At 37.1% G+C, this 17404-nt stretch overlaps 1 protein-coding gene across 1 annotated transcript; it reads left to right on the top strand.

Moving 5' to 3' along the window:
* Window positions 1-13067: 13067 nt before the first annotated feature.
* oaz2b (ornithine decarboxylase antizyme 2b) lies at window positions 13068-16308 on the top strand. Its single transcript, XM_039658022.2, has 5 exons — window positions 13068-13158; window positions 14202-14353; window positions 14780-14952; window positions 15711-15796; window positions 16003-16308. The coding sequence occupies exons 2-5, from the start codon at window positions 14294-14296 to the stop codon at window positions 16131-16133; spliced, it is 450 nt and encodes a 149-aa protein (XP_039513956.2). The 5' UTR covers window positions 13068-13158; window positions 14202-14293; the 3' UTR covers window positions 16134-16308.
* Window positions 16309-17404: the final 1096 nt, after the last annotated feature.

Here is a 17404-nt window from a genome sequence, read left to right as displayed (position 1 = left end):
AAGCTCCAACCTGGATGTGTTCAAAGCTTCAATGTACTAATAAATATCTAGAGTTCTTATGAGAAACATTTACCAACAACATCAAATGAAAGGTTGACCAACCTGATGTCAGCTTTTCCATTAACACTCATTCTAATAGTAACCAATAGCCTCTTGTCTTGTTCTCAGGGGTTTAAAAATAAGTCCAACAGAGCACAGAGGTACACAGAGCCAAAGATGATTATACAGTAGACAGACTGATAGAGATATCAGTGCCAGGCTCTTAAAGAATGACAAGTGTGCAGATTGGCTGAGTGCAGACATGCCACAGTCAGAAGGGTGCTGGGCTTCATCGAACACATTGCCCTGCAAAGTGACATTCAAAGCAATAGTTTTTCTTTAAGTACTTTACAGACAGATATCCCGACGAATTCCTGGCAAATTGTTAATCGACATCCCGTTTCGTGTCATCTGCTTGTTAGTGGTGAAGTCCCCAACACAAAGCCTGTACAGTGGGGCCAGAATGCTGTGATGAGGCCTTCATGTTTTATTGGAAAAGAGCAGGTCCATTGTCCCAAAAGCCACCTCAATCCACACTCCTCCTCCTCACGCCTCACTGGCCCCGTCCCATCGCATCAGCGTCACAGAGCTCCACAGCACTTAGCTTGTGTTCCCTGTGTCCTCTGTGCCTCACTGCGTATCCACCATTTACTCCAGCTCTCCTTCTTTCAGCTCAGAAGAGACTTCCAAGTCTGATTGAGGGTGAAAGACAAAACTTCTTTTCACTTTAGTAACCAACTAAGCTTTTGATTCATGTTGTATGTGATTGTTGAGTGAGTGATGCATCCACAATAATAGGCCTCAAATATTTGGTCCAATTTAGTCAGCAGGACTGCATCAATGTAAGGGGATTTCTCCATGACAGACTGATCTGCAGTCAGTAATACTCGAGTCTTCATCCCCACACTGATATTGGTCACCGTGTCTCCGCATTGAATATCAGCTTGCTGATGCTCAACTGGGATTGAAACCGTTCTCCGTCTCAGGACACCTTCCTCAGGCTTATGACAAACACCTACACAAAGTCACCACAGTTCATCGCCTCATGGTCAGGGACTTTTTGCCTCTACAAAAACAAACCAATGGCATTGAATTTTTGGATTAATTGTTGATGCAGAACTGAATAAAACAAACACAAACCAAATTATGGTAAGTGCTGCTTGCATCAATACAGTCCTTTCCTGTTTACTTCTCGATGGCCTCTTTTGTTTCTTAAAGCAACGAGACCTGTGACCGAAGGATATTAGTATGCCCTTTAGCTTTCTCTTGCATTTGTATTCTCTTGAACTGCCAAAACAGAGCTGACAAAAACTCTTGTGTTAATCTGTCATTTCCTCTATCTGTCTTTTCTTGGAAAAATAGCAAACTCTGAAAATACCCACAAACGATAACTAATGTTTTTGTTAGTTGCAAGCCATCCGAATATACTTAAAATGGTACAATTTTGCTTTTGTTCACATGTTCGCTAAAGTTTTACTATGTGTCTTCTGGATCGAGGGCTATTTATTTTATGTCCTCCCTCATATTTTCATGAATCCCATGTTTCCTGTTTAAATTTGGAAAATGCACATGAGAGGTTATGCTGTTAAAACAAAGGGCAACACATTCCCAGAGAGACAAATTCAGATCCGATACCCTAGAGTTTTGACGCTGTCTTACATAAACATTCCATGCATGTAGGAAATACAAGGTCTATACAAGGTCTATGTTGTTCGGCTGTTTGTTAAAAAAGGAACATCTCTTGAGTATAATGTAAAAACCAAGATTTGAAATAGTAAATACACTGGAAACTGAATGGGAACATCCAAATTTGGCCCAGTTCCTTGTGCCTGGACTGGCTGCCAAACAGGACAAATTACAACAAACTCCCAATGAGTACTCAATCTCAAATAATTGGGCTTAGCTCATACTGACGGAAACAAATGTGAACTATTGTGTGTTCAGACAAATCAAGACAGAAATGAATAATTACATTTATTATTTAAATAAATTAGGGACATTTTAAGTCTACAAGACAAAACCCACAAGAGCAAAACTCTGACCAGAGAATGTGTTATTTTAATGTATAAAATATACTGTATAGTTATGTTTTAGCTCATCTGTATATGACCTCATTGGGTGGTATTTCCTTAGGGTGAATTTAACACGGATGAAAATGAGGCTTGAATGGGTAGACTTACAATGTCTTTACAAATGGTATCCTGTATAAAGGTGCTAGATCATGTAATTTTCAAAATGGAGCTTTTGTCTACTGAATTTTTTTTTTTTTTTTTTTTAAGATGTTTCATCAGCTGAACAATGGGCATGTTGTGAAACTACAGTACACTTTTTACTCATATCGTAGCCTCATTTTCATAGTGCTACAAGGTCTATAGCATGAGTTGACAAACTAAAGTGGTTGTTTCAATACAGTATTGAAACTTCATTTTAGGGGACGGACATCACCAGCAAGGCTTTTTTTAGTTTTTAGATTTACCATCAAGCAAAAACAGCTTTTGAGACTCACTTTTCTGGTGGCGCAAGCAGAACTTCATAAACCTCTCGCACAGCACAGACTGCAACTACAGAAACACAGAAAAACCAGTCAAGAGGAACTGATCTCATCAAATATTAAACAGAAGTCGGGGGAGTGATTCGGTGATGCATGGGACTGTTAAGGGCTGGATAAGAGGTGTGTATGATGGAGCGTAAGTGGGCCAGCACCTATGTTAAGATTTATCTTCTAGGTGCAGCAAAGCTTTTTAAAATGAAAATCGTCACAAATGTTTTATCCATTATCATTTGGCGTTAAAACATATACAAATGTGAGAAATACTAACTCTCATGGTTTCATATGGCATATGTCACTGATCTTAAAATGTCACCCCATATTCTCTTGAAGTGGTTCAGATATCACACCCACATCAATCAATCTCATTTTAAGCGATATATTTAAATGCACAGCAAGGGCAATCACTTGAAATCACTTGCAAAGGCAATACAATCCAGACTTAAATACAGAAAGGGACTGGAGCACCTGTCCATCACATCCACTAAAGTCTGTCTCAGCCTCTAAGAAAGATGAATATTTCATAATGACCCTCCTTCTTGTATGAGCCTGTCAGCTCCTGTTCTTTCCACAACTGCACAACGCTCTCTCCGGACTTAAGAGGACGGTAAGGTTTGCATTATTCAGACGCTCCATGCTGTGCACTTTCTGTCCCTTAAAAAAAACTGGGCCATATGGAATGATAAATAAAGCAGCCTAAATGTAACGATACACGTACAAGATCAGAAATATGCATATAGCTCCGTTGCCTATACAGCTCCGAAACTATGCACAAAACTCTGTTGACTCAGCCGCAGAGAGGAAAACTGCAAGTGGTAAAAGTTTTTTCAAAAACAACCTCACTCACCCTTTGTTGTTTACATAATATGGGACACAGTTATGCCCGGAGAAGTGGACACAGTGTGTGTGGAGTGGTAGGATTAAGAATGAGGAACAAAGGCCTATTGATATCGAATGGTTGACAGGCCGCCAGGGGACAGCTGCATGCTCAGGTCAAGCAGTATTAATCAATGTGTTAATAATAATAACAACACATGCAATAATAATAATAGTTTATTAAGGGCCAAGTATCAAAGAAGCATAGGTACCATTGCATCCGTTAGTCTTCTTCTTCTTCTTCCACTCTTGAAATATATGGCAGACAATAGAACAGTAGAATAGTTGATCAGTATGGTAAAACGTTATGAAATTTTGCACACAGATAGTCTGAGGACAGTCTGAGCATTAACCATAGCAATTCCTAACTCCTAAGTCTCTAACTCAATCTCTCTAGCGCCACCAACTCTCCAAATTGTATCTTACATTTGTACGAATAACTTTGAACCATAAGGGCTAGAAACAAAATGAGTTCTCTTATTCCTTGGCTCAAGACGATCCGCCATTTAGAATTTCTAACTTTTTTGAACTCATGGGCGATGCTCCGATTTTCACGAAAATTAAACCAGATCATCTTCAGACCATGCCGACACAAAAACATAACCTGCAAGCAAATTGGACGAAGAGCATGTAAAAATGGATGTGAGGCTACAGTACATCTCCTTAAATGCTTTATTCAGACCGAACTAATGACAACCATGACCTGAGGATACCTGCACAGTTTTCGCACAGTTCCACCTGGTCAGGTGAAATTAAAAAATGGCTATGTTTGACCAAAAACATTCCCATATATCAGCTATTTTAGCCATTGGCCATTTTGAATATTGTTGTAAACTACTATATTTTTACGAACGCATTGGCGTATCATAACTCAAAAAGTTTTGGGGCTGTGCCAATCAAGGAAAGAGTTATAATGAGTTAGTTGACCCAAATAGAAAATTCTGTCATTACTCACCCTCATGTTGTTCCAAACCCATAAGCCTTTCTTTCATCTTTGGAACACAAATGATGATATTTTTTATGTAATCTGAGAGCTTTTTGTCTCTCCATAGACAGCTTCGCAAACACCACTTTGACGCTTCAAAAAGTTCATCAAGAGATCATAAAACTAATCCAAATGAATTGAACAGTTTTATTCCAAACTTTTCTGAAGAGACTCAATCACTTTATATGATGAACAGATTGAACTTAGGTATTTATTCACTTATAAACATTGATCAGCTCATTTATCATTGATCTGATCAGAAGCTCAACCGAACCACATTGGTTCTTGTGTTCAAACATGCTGCGTAACACGAGAATGATGAACCTCATTGGTTCTCGCACGTCAAGCGAACATGCTTGCGCTTCACAGCTGATATGAGTTGATGAATTTTTACATAAATAAAAGCCTTAATCTGTTCATTATATAAAGCTAACATTTCCATATTCATATGGATTAGCTTTATGATCTGTTTATTAACTGTTTGAAGTGTCAGTTGTGTATAGTCAATGGGTGAAGTGACACTCGAGTGATCGAGAATATGGCAATATACAAATAAGTTTTCCATCGATTCCTCCGTCCTCATTTTCTTTGCTTGCAGCCTTCCCTTGAATCCTGAAGGGAATGGAGCTGAGATGCGAGGAAAGGAAGCGAGGATGCACAAATAAGAATGAGAAGCACCCATAGATACCAATTTTGCTACTTCTGGTCTGCCAATTAGATTTTTGTTAAAAACCTACCTTTTAACTCATAGACATAGACCATTGCTTCAATTTTCACAAAAATGTAATCAAATCATGCACATTTTTTTTATTATTCAAGTCAATTCTTCAAACCATTCGTGAGCTTAGAATTATAAGGTTCTATCTCCACTTTTGGTCAAAATTAAGTTTAAGGCATAATGTGATCCATTAGGTGTTTATTAATGCCTGTGTGGTGTTATTTTTGTAAAAAAAAAAAAAAAAATTAATAGATAAAGCTATAATAGAAGATTATACTGCATAACAGTTTTGCCAGCTGGGATGTAAAAACTTTGATGCTCAATATCTCAGAAATACCCTAAACGGAGATAAAACCTTGTAATTCTAAGCTCACGTATTCTTGATTTACGCACAAACAAATCTGAAGACCAAACTGGGTATGCCTTTTTATGACAACCATGATCTGAGGATACCGGTAGTTTCAGCTAGTGCACCTAGTGGTCAGGAGATATGGAAAATTGACATTTTTGCTTATACATTCTGTATAATTATACATACATACATACTTCTGTACATTCTGCTTATAACAGCTGGCCAAAGGTCAAAAATCTTTAAAAAAGATCAAGGTCCAGATCACGGTCAAAAGTAATAAGCAATTATGTCACAATACAAGTGATTGTATTTATGAGCTTTAAACCATTTTACTTAAAACGGTCTCCTAATGTCTTCACTTCACTCAATGTCTTTTGTAGTTGCCTTGCTGTGCCTTGATGATTTTTAGCTCTTCGATAAAATTATCCAGATGCTTGGCCTCTTAATTTTGCTTGGAGCTATTTATTATAGCTTAATAATTATAATAATTATTTATTTTTTGCTTGTAATTTTGCCTTATCTAATCAAGCAATATGTAATAAATAAATGTGCATAAAAGTTTAAAAAAATTCAGAGTATGTAAGTGGATGTTATTAAATGATTAGTTTCTGGCAGACTCAAAGCCATGGTGAACTCATGAGATAAAAACAAACCATTGCTTTGGTCAAGCAGTGTCACCCAGAAAGTAAATGGAAACCAATAATATTTTTATTCATTTTAATCCTATTAAAACATTTTTTTCTCAACACAAGCTGTTTATTTTATTAAGAACTTACTGTGGGATATGTTACCTTTATTTGAATTTATTTTGATGTTATTTTTTTTACATTAGTGGTTTGTTGAAAACTACATTCGCAATGACTGTGGTTCATTTGAAAATATCTGTTTTCAGATTACGATCTCTCCAATGCCACAATTGTGTTTACATAACATGGTTATGCAGTAAAATGGAAAGGACAGTGTTTTTACATGGGCGGCCTAAATTGTTTTGTTTAACATGTCCTTTTCAAACAAATCTTACATATACCCTCAATCCTGTCCTACGTCTCCTCTTCCTCAGCTGGCAGTATTTCCCAGTGTTTAGAGGGTGGTGGGGGTAGGCGATGTCATCCGTTGGCTGATGTATACCACCTGCCTTGGCCTCAGCCTGACCCTCCACCGCCCCCACAGCAGAGGCATTCCAAAACCTTCCAGAGTCATGTTTGTTCTGAAGAAGATTAGACAACCCTCCCCTTAGACTGAGCCGTGCAAATGACCAGCCTCCGCTCCATGCCTCTTTATCTAATGAGGGCAAGTGAGGGAGGCCAGTCTGCGTGGCCAAGATCCTTTTTATAACAGCCACACTAGCAGCAGGATCATGTTATTGTATTGAGTCATTTTGTGAGGTCATATCATTTTGAAATATTAGACAGGGTTGTGTTCTTATTCTGATATATGTAACATAATCACCAAATGAATGTGGTTATTTGATTTAGCGTGTCTTTTTTGAGAGAAACCAATCCTACTCAACAAATATCAGGCGAAGAAGACAAACACCTCTCATTGAACCCTACGCATCTCCAAACAACAAAAGTCCTTAGCCAGGATATTTGCTGTCCACTTGTTGAGGACTTCCATTTAGAAAATATATGAAGAGTTCAGATGCAAAAGCCTCTAAATGCCATTTGAAATTTTCTTCTAAAATTACCATTTTTATCAAGCTTGTATATTTAAGTTCAGCAATTTCACTTAAATGACAATTAATAAGTAATCTTCATTGCCATTTAAGTGAAATTACTGAACTTAAATATACAAGCTTGATAAAAATGGTCATTTTAGAAGAAAATTTCAAATGGCACTTAGAGGCTTTTGCATCTGAACTCTTCATATGTATTCGCTAGAATTTAATATAGGAATGTTGTGAAAGCAAATATGACACTTAACTCCTTAATACGATTAGGATACGAAGTAGAATCGATTCTCTTCTAAAATGCTATGTTGTCAAGAATTTATACCAGATGAATTGGATTAACATGTTCAGAGGGATTAACCTTTAGGTGCAACATCCTGGTGCTTTCATTTTCATTATTCCTTAATACTTGAACATGAATCAACACTATCAGACAAGAATACAGCATCAAAGTCTTTTTCCACATGGCCTTCAGTGTGAAAACTGATTTTGCCAGATTTAGATTTTTTGTTTTAATAAACATAATGGCTGTGCTGAAAAAAATGGACACAGCTGTAAAGCTATAAAATAGGTATATTTTTTAATCTCTTATTCATAGTTTTAAATATTTTTTTTTAGGTTTAATACATATTTTATATTAAGTATTGACAAGAGGTGGTGATGGTGCAGTGGATAAGACACATGCCTTTGGTGTGAGGGACGTGGGTTCGAATCCACTGTGAGACACCAATGTGTTTCTGAGCAAGACACTTAACCCCTAGTTGCTCCAGAGGCGTGCGACATCTGACATATATAGCAATTTTGAGTCGCTTTGGATAAAAGCGTCAGCTAATGAATAAATGTAAATGTAAACAGGTGGTTTTAGTAGTGAGAGATCATTAAAATAAAATAATAGTAGGGTACATTTTTCACTTAGTACATGAAATTTGGGCAATTAATCCATTAATGCAATTATCCAATCAACCAATCACATGGCAGTTGCTTCAATGCATTTAGGGGTGTGGTCCTGGTCAAGACAATTTCCTGAACTCCAAACTGAATGTAAGAATAGGAAAGAAAGGTAATTTAAGCAATTTTGAGCATGGCATGGTTGTTGGTGCCAAACGGGCCGGTCTGAGTATTTCATAATCCGCTCAGTTACTGGGATTTTAATGCACAACATGCACTCCTCTCACCTGATAGAGGTCAGAAGAGAATAGGCCGACTGATAGAAGAGCAACTTTGACTGAAATAACCATTCGTTACAACAAAGGTATGCAGCAAAGCATTTGTGAAGCCACAACCTTGAGGCGGATGGACTACAACAGCAGAAGACCCCACCGGGTACCATTCATCTCCACTACAAATAGGAAAAAGAGGCTACAATTTGCAAGAGCTCACCAAAATTGGACAGTTGAAAACTGGAAAAATGTTGCCTGCTCTGATGAGTCTCGATTCCTGTTGAAATATTCAGATGGTAGAGTCAATTTGGCGTAAACAGATTGAGAATATGGATCCATCATGCCTTGTTACCACTGTGCAGGCTGTGCAGGCAGGGTGTGGGGGATGTTTTCTTGCCACACTTTAGGCCCCTTAGTGCCAATTGGGCATCGTTTAAATGCCACGGCCTACCTGAGTATTGTTTCTGACCATGTCCATCCCTTTATGGCCACCATGTACCCATCCTCTGATGTCTACTTCCAGCAGGATAATACACCATGTCACAAAGCTTCAATCATTTCAAATTGGTTAATTGAATATGACAATGAGTTCACTGTACTAAAATGGCCCCCGCAGTCACCAGATCTCAACCCAATAGAGCATCTTTGGGATGTGGTGGAAAGGGAGCTTCATGCCCATATCCATCCCAAAAATCTCCATCAACTGCAAGATGCTCTCCTATCAATATGGGGCAACATTTCTAAAGAATGCTTTCAGCACCTTGTTGAATCAATGCCACATATAATTAAGGCAGTTTTGAAGACGAGAGGGGTCAAACACAGTATTAGTATGGTGTTCCTAATAATCCTATAAGTGAGTGTAGATCTAATTATGAGAATAGATATACACAAAGGCAGCAAAAACCTATAAAAATTATTACTTTCATAATTGACTTATTGACTTATACAATAGTTTTGTATAAAAAAATGTATTTTAAGGTTTAGCCTATAAAATTCAGTTCAAGTCACATTTATTTGTATAGCGCTTTTCACAATATACTGTATATATATATATATATATATACTGTATATATATATATATATATATATATATATACTGTATATATATATATATATATATATATATTCAAAAGCGCTTTATACAAAACGATCTATTATCATAGGTGGCTGTGTCCAAATAATGTCCATATTTCAGAAAGGTGTAGGCCTAGCCTACAGTTCCAAGTTTATTCAAATCACGTAATTAGCTAACAACATCAAGTAGGCCTATTGATTTTAGGCAGACGCAATGAGCTCATACGATCAAGTTGTGATCGTAATAATTACAATATCTAGAACATTTGGCAGTTGTGTATATTGATTCAGAGTTGCGTCACCTGAGGTCCTTGCAGGAGTTAAACACAGGTTTCCTGTTTACAAACATTACAGGGTGCGTGCACATACCATAGGCAGAAAGCCAGATTGGTGAGCTGGTCCGCTAGGGCAACAACCTTAAGTATTGAAGTTTTCCTTATTGTTTGTGTATAACAGCTGACTCAATAAAACGTTATTAGGTGTTCAGGCACGAAGTGCTGAAAACCTATTGTATTTGCTAGAAAGAAAAAAAAAATCCCCTAAAACGCATCGTGCAGCCCAAACCGTAAGGGCTGGAGCTGTGAAACTTTGTCAGATGGTAGGGCCTCGAATTGTGGAGAAGCTATCAGAGTATGACCCCGATTGGCCCATAGGTGGCGCTACAGCAACCAAAAGTACTAAATTGCTCATAACTCCAATTTTCCAATAAAAAATGACTATTATCCTGAAGTTGAAAATGAGTGTGTGAACTAAACTGTAGTAAATCATATTTTAACATGTTAAATTATGATAAATCATATTGGAACATGGTTAATTATGTAATATCAAGCTGAAATGTAGTATATCATGATAAATCATGCCTGCTACATAGAACTTAATGTCTTTTGATGCTTTTGTGCTTAAATGCCTTAAAGACCTGAACACCGATAAATGCTGCTTGCAGCTTTAATTTTAGTTGGATCTGTTTGTCTGTCTTTAAACTGTGTTATACTGTGATATAGTATACCTAACAACATAACACATTTGGTTTCCACAAATTCGCAGGAGACCGCTTGATCCTGAATAATACGGTCCATGTTACATTTAACCCCGCGTTAATTGTGCCCCGCGCTCCCCTAGGCCTGCTATGAAGTCATGTCAAGTAATGTAGGCCTAGTTAGTCTGAATGTTAGCAGTGCAGCATCTACTGGACAGTCCGAATTTGTAGGCTACTTAATATAAATTACGTTCCGCTTGTTTACGTTAAAGACCCCACCACCAGCCCACAAACACGTATTTATTTATTTTTTCTGCCTACCTGGTGCGTGGATGAATGACCAAGCAGTGATGATGACGTTGCCTGTCTCTTCACAGGTGTTCATCTGAAATCTTCAGATGGGTTAGCTTCTCCAGTGGAAACACAGAAACCCAGATGGAAAATAACGTGCAAGATATTTTATAGATATTTTATAGTTTTGAGCCATTCCACCGAAAGGGTGACATTCCTGTCGCCAGGACATTGTATGTGTAAAAATGCATGAAAATTAACTCTAAAATACATTGTATTATTAATCAAAATGTCCTGCACGTATGCTAACTACAAATTTAAAATGTATAATTAAAAACATTAATAAAAACTACATAGAACACAAAAAAATTGCATTTTCTGCATTTTCACTCAGTCCTGTAACCCTAACACCCCCCCCCCCCCCTCCCCAGCCCTGAAAAACTTGGAATATTCCACAAGACACATTTTCAACAGGAAGTTGCATCATCTGGATATACTGTAGTAAATCGGAAGACCATAAGTAAGTCCTCACTATTAAATTTCTGTATATTTGATGAAATTGTAACTATGACTGAGAAGGTCAATCTCAACATGCTGTACCAACGCATTTGGGCTGGCTGTACTGTTACCTAAATTATTTCTTAGATTTTATTCATTTATTTTAAAAATATAAACGTTAGGTGAATCACTAGAATTTGGTACGTGTCCTTATGCTATTAGCGTGTATGCTATGTGGCCATATGTCATGTATTTGATAACTTTTTGCTTAAAAACTCAATCCCGTTACTTTCAGTCCTGTTACTTGTATGAAAAATAACAGGAGTGAGTTAAAGTAACAGAAGTGAGTAGAGTCCTGTGTTTTGTTGATTTAATACTGTAAATATTAGTTGACATAATACTATTCACCTGAATTATGAGGTTTGAGGTTGTATTCACATAAATTGTAGACATTAGTATTAGTTTTACAATGTGAACACCATACTTCTAGGAAGCCAGTCCACCACAAAGTGACTTAAACGTTTTGTCTTTGTATTTCTTATATTTTGTAGAAGATGGATAAACCCCATACTATGTAGATGCCAGAAACACCCACCTATGGCATGCTGCACTGGGAAGAAGCAAAGCACCTGCAACCCTCTCTTTTCTCCCTTTTTTTTTGTCTTAACTTCCCTCATTCTCCCTCCATCTCTTCTTCTCTCTCTCCTTTTTTCTCTTTCCACCTCCTTCGCTGTGAAGTACTACTAGCACATAGTAAATCACTTCAACACAGAAATCTTATGCACACATAATCATATACACTCTCTCTCATACACACACTGTCATGTACAGTATCCCTCATACACACTCATTTAGACACTCATTCCTGTTACCTAATGTTCATTCATGTTACTATTTTTTTTTCTAAAAAATTGATGTTAAACCACTGTTTTTAACAATTTTGTTTGGTCCATCATTTATACATTTGTTTAATACATTAAATTATTTAAAAAAAATTATAAACTTGAGGCTTCGGTTTTCTTTAAAGTGAAAAAATGGCTATATGTTTTACATTAAAATAGCTACACCTTGCCTTAATATACGTATAGTGATTTTTTTTGTCACAAATATCAATTATTTGAACATATAACCAACAATTTCTTTAAAATAAACACTTTCTTGTGGGGAAAACAAAGGAATTAATAGGCATGCTTTTAAACATGCTTTTTAAATGGCACGAGTTTCGGTAACAGGACTGAGAAAACATGCGTCCATAGTCTGCTTAGAAACCTTGTAAAAAATTAAATAAAGTTGCCTGAGATGGACCAATGCACATTTTGAATAGTTAAATATGTGTAGTAATAGATTCAATGTTGAAAAAATAAAATAAAATGAAGGTTTATTTTTGAAGATTTACAACAAGCAAATGTCACCCATTGGGTGGAATGGCTCTTTTAGCAGTGTTTGTAGCCTAGTCATTTAGAGAAAATGAGCATAACATGATTATTGCTCCATCAAGTGGTGATGTTATGACAAAACAAGCTATACCTGACCGGCTATTTTTTCCCATTTTGATCAAACTGTATTTTATAAATGGGACTTAATCATTTTTTAATCAATAATTTTTTTAATTATTATTATTTTTAGTTTCATCTTTTGTAAACGTTTTAGCCTGGTGTAAAATAACGTTGAAGTTAAACACAATGTCTGTCTACAAAACAAATAGTCTTTATTTAATTTAGTGATTTGCAGATGTTTTGTGGTTTGGGATAAGACAGGGGGTGGGATCACAGTTCTCCTCCCATCATAACATGAACTTGAGCATTGGGGCAAAAGCAGCTGTAGCCTGCTGAAATGATGATGAAGCACTCGATCCACTGAAGAGAGCTCGTGGAAGGACGCAGCATCACGTCTGTTAAACCCGTGACTCGAACAAGTGCGCTCGCTCAACACAACTTACCCAAAAAGACGCAATGATCAACACCCAAGCAAGGTAAATAGTCTAATAGCCGTTTTTGTTTGTTTGTTTGTTTAGTTTTGTTTTTGCTTAGGTCAGTCAGTGCACAAGAGCATCAGCTCAGAGGCTGATGTTTAGAGCATCCTGGCTACATTTCCGAAATGGTTTGGCGTTAGAGACCGTCAGTGCACTTCACGTAGGCTATAATCTCCTTAATTGTCTATTCATAAGGCAAACCGTTTTGTTTTATTATTTATATTAGGACGTATTGGCAAATAAAACTAAAGGAAATGAGCTGGACTAGAGTGTACATAAATGAAGAAAATGCTATTGCAACTTTCTGTAAATATGGTAGTAAATATTCACATCTCATTTACAGTCTCTTGAGTTTCAGACTGTGTTATTTGTCATGACGGTGTTAGTAGCATGCTACTAATACCGTTCATAGAGAAATAACACAGGACAAATGTGTGCGGTCCGTAGCGTTACTGATGATGTAAGAACATGATGCGCATCATGTTCTTACATCATCAGCAGTTCGCCACGGACCACACACATGTGTCCTGTGTTAGGCCTATTTCTCTATCATTATGGTGTCTGATCTGATCTCTAAGTTTATTGCAGGGATGTAGGCAAATTTAAAAACCGTGGTAAAGAGAGTGAGTGTGTGTGATCCATACAACACGGTCGACTTCGGTGTCAAGAGAACTGCGCGCGCGACCTCCAGCGGGACGTTACGCAATAATGCTCGAGCTCACAGCGGGGCCATTTCCAAATAATAATAGACCTAATGATAGAATAAAAGCGACAGTTAATAAAGTTATTAAGAGCAAAGTAGGCTAAACATCTAAAGTGAGGTTTAGGATTAAGGGATAGAAACTATTAGTCAAGAAAATAAATGCTTTAGGATATAGCACAAACAAATATAGATATGTAAATGTGTAATTAAATCTACATTGTAATCATGCAGTGTTGAACACCGTTCATTAAGGCAAATGGGAGTGGCCATTTGTGTGTTGTTCAACATGAATTTTGTACAATAAACTCAAAGTTCAAATTTCTCTCTTGTGTCTATGCAGAGCTGTGCTTCTGGATTCAGCTTGTGTGCTCCGCTGGGTCAGGCGGCAGGCTCCAGGGCCTCAGTGGTGCTCCTGATGCCCCTTACCCACAGATGAACACAGCTGGACAAGACATGAGCCGGGATCTGCCTCGAGATGTGCTCCTTTACAAGGTGAGGATGTCACCAACTCACAATGGTGATGCTTATACAAAAGTCACATAAATATTATCTTAACTGAGACAATCTATTTAGCACTATGTAATGCTTACAAGCTTACGCGGACAAGCTGTCTCACATGAGGTGAGGTCACAGCAACAGCAAGCCAGAATGATCCAATCGCTTCCTGATGGACAAAATCAAGTCCTGCCCTACATTTTGTTTTTCCCCATTTGAGAAGCCGTTTCACTCCAATATAAAAAGACTCAAAACAGACTCTAAACAGAGTCTAAACAGCTAACTTCTGTTTGTGTTTTTGAGAGGAATGTGAGTGGTGATATTGGGCTGATGGGAAATTAAAGATGAGTGTAAAATAATGTGGCGATTGCTTTTTTGTTGTTGTTAATTTTTTTTTTTTTTCTCTTTCATTATTTCATGCAGGATGGGAAGTTAACCGTGAAACAGGCAACCTCACTGGACAACGAATCATCCATTCTGATATTTCAGTATCAGCTAAGTGAGCAGTTGTCCTGGAGCATGCAGACTGTGCTCTCTGGCCATAGCCTGTTTGTTGGTTTACCAAATGGAGAACTTCTCAAAGGCACCAAAGAAGGGTACGTGATAAGTATGGGCTGCACTGTTTTCCTTGTTGAACATTTCCCTACTGAAACAATAGACTGCTGTTATGCAATATGCACCTGTATAATGCAGTGTTATTTTAGATTTTTTTATAAACATAGCCTTAATTTACCAGTGGGACATGTCACCACCACCACTTTTTGCCAGGGTTGATATTGTCCCCACCACTTTTTAAAACGTTTTGTGGTACGGATATAACTAATACAAAGTAAACATCTCTAAATGACTATAAAATTTGTATTGTCAATCGTTTGTGTAAAAACTGTCCCTTTGGTTTTAAAAATTCTAGCACCAGACTTTTAGGACACATGAACATCACATGCAGGCTATGTAGAATATTTATTAATTGACTAAAGACTCTTCGGACAAAATATAGTAGATGTAGAATGAAGGCACTATGTTGATAAATTTAACTCTAAATTGATTTATGGACATTGTAATGTTTTTTGGTGCATTTGTCATTGCACATTTCTGATATAGCCTTGTATTAGCAACATGTATGCATATGAAACAAAATTTAGGGGATAGTTCTTGTCAGATTTTATTGCTGATTTGAAATATGTTTTTAAAAGTTTGGCAAGCTTTTTCATACTTCCCCATTCAAGTAGATAGGAGTTGGTCTTCCATGTCCGAAATAGCCCAGAGGCGTTAGAAATGTGGACTCAGAGTGAACAGATGTTTCTTAAAAGGGACTTTTGAAAGTATGTTTTCTTTTTTCTTTTTACTCCTGAAGGCTCACTGCGGTTTTGGAGTTTGCAGAGGAGAAATTGAAAATCAATCATGTATTTGTGTGGTTCCTGAAGAACAGGCCAGATAAATGTAAGTTCTGGATGAGTGGATTTGATGTGCTGGAAATGGTAAGACCTTTGGGTTGGGTCTTAGAGTTATACTGTAGAAAGTATCACAATACATTACATCATTATAAATAGCAGCCTTTTAAGCCATTGTCATGAGAAATTTTATACCCTTAAACTCTGATGGTTTTTTTTTAATAAAGTTGCCATTTGTTCTAGTCTCTTCCACAGTGCTCCTTACCAGAGCATTCTGCTACCTTGGCTTTGAGCTTGTTAAACCAGATCATCTTATAGCATCTATTGCAGGAGATTTGCGTCTTATGGTCTACGATATTCAACAAACTCACTCATCTGAAGAATAACTAAAACATACACAGATATTCTATAGACTGTTGCTAACTGGACTAAACCAACAATATCAGGGTTATTGTGAAAAATGTACATTGCAGAGGGCCATTGAGGCTACTGCGAAAAGCAAATCAGTAACTGCAAAAACAAAGTATAATAATTCAAAGTATGGGCTAATTTGTTTGCCTCAAGAAACACGCCATTTCATACTGAACATTTAAATTGTGTGTTCAAGGTATCAAAACAGCAATAACTGGGTTGTTGTATGTGACAATGACTCAAAATGACTCAAATAACATGCCTGTGATATTCATACTTAACAGTAATTCCTATGTAAATGGTAAATGGTAAATGGACTGCATTTATATAGCGCCTTCATAGACCTAATGGCCACCAAAGCGCTCTACAGTTTGCCTCACATTCACCCATTCATACACTCTTTCATACACCGACGGCGGTGTCAGCCATGCAAGGCGCCATCCAGCTCGTCGGGAGCAGCTGGGGTTAGGTGTCTTGCTCATGGACACCTCGACACTTGGTCAGGTGGAACCGAGGATTGAACCACCAACCTTTCGGTTCGTAGACAACCCACATGAACCACTGAGCCACTGCCGCCCCAGCACATGTACTCTGTGGCCACTCTATGTAAAATGAATTATAGCAACACCTGCACCTGCATGCTGTAATAAGAACTTGTTTTGCATTTTATGAATCAGTCAGTGACAGTCTCTCAGTAAAACTACAAATAAAGAAAAGTTAAAATAATTGAACATACTGAAATTTTAATTATGCATGATTTACTCCTCACAAAGAGATATCAATTGTTAATGAACGTGTCGGTTTTTATTATTATTATTATTATTATTATTTTTACATATTTTTCTCACAACACAAGACAGGGAACATACCAACTTCCAAAGCCATACTTTAAAAAATTGAAATGAGCAAGAAATAAAATGGAATAGAGTTTTTCAAAGATGTAAAAGAGGCAAATAAAAAAAGCAAATATTTTATCACAGAGGGGAGCATATGTTTTCTGTCTTTCTACTTTGAAGTATTTAAAACTTATTAATCACACAAAATCATGAAAATACAGGAAGGTTTGTCATTTCTTTTCCCTTTCCCCATCAAAATGTACCATATTCACAAGGTAAGAAAACTGGGGATTCAAAATATTCTTATAAAACCTTATAAAACCAAGGGAGGCATATATTGCAAATACAATATTGAAAAAATAACGTAAAATCACTCAATATCTCAAGTCTTGTCCACAGATGTTATTGTT

This window comes from Pimephales promelas, chromosome 1 (assembly GCF_988280905.1).
Source record: "Pimephales promelas chromosome 1, fPimPro1.hap1.1, whole genome shotgun sequence".
NCBI lineage: Eukaryota > Metazoa > Chordata > Actinopteri > Cypriniformes > Leuciscidae > Pimephales > Pimephales promelas.
Note: the sequence above shows the minus strand (reverse complement) of the source record. Positions and strands in the feature narration are given on the sequence as shown.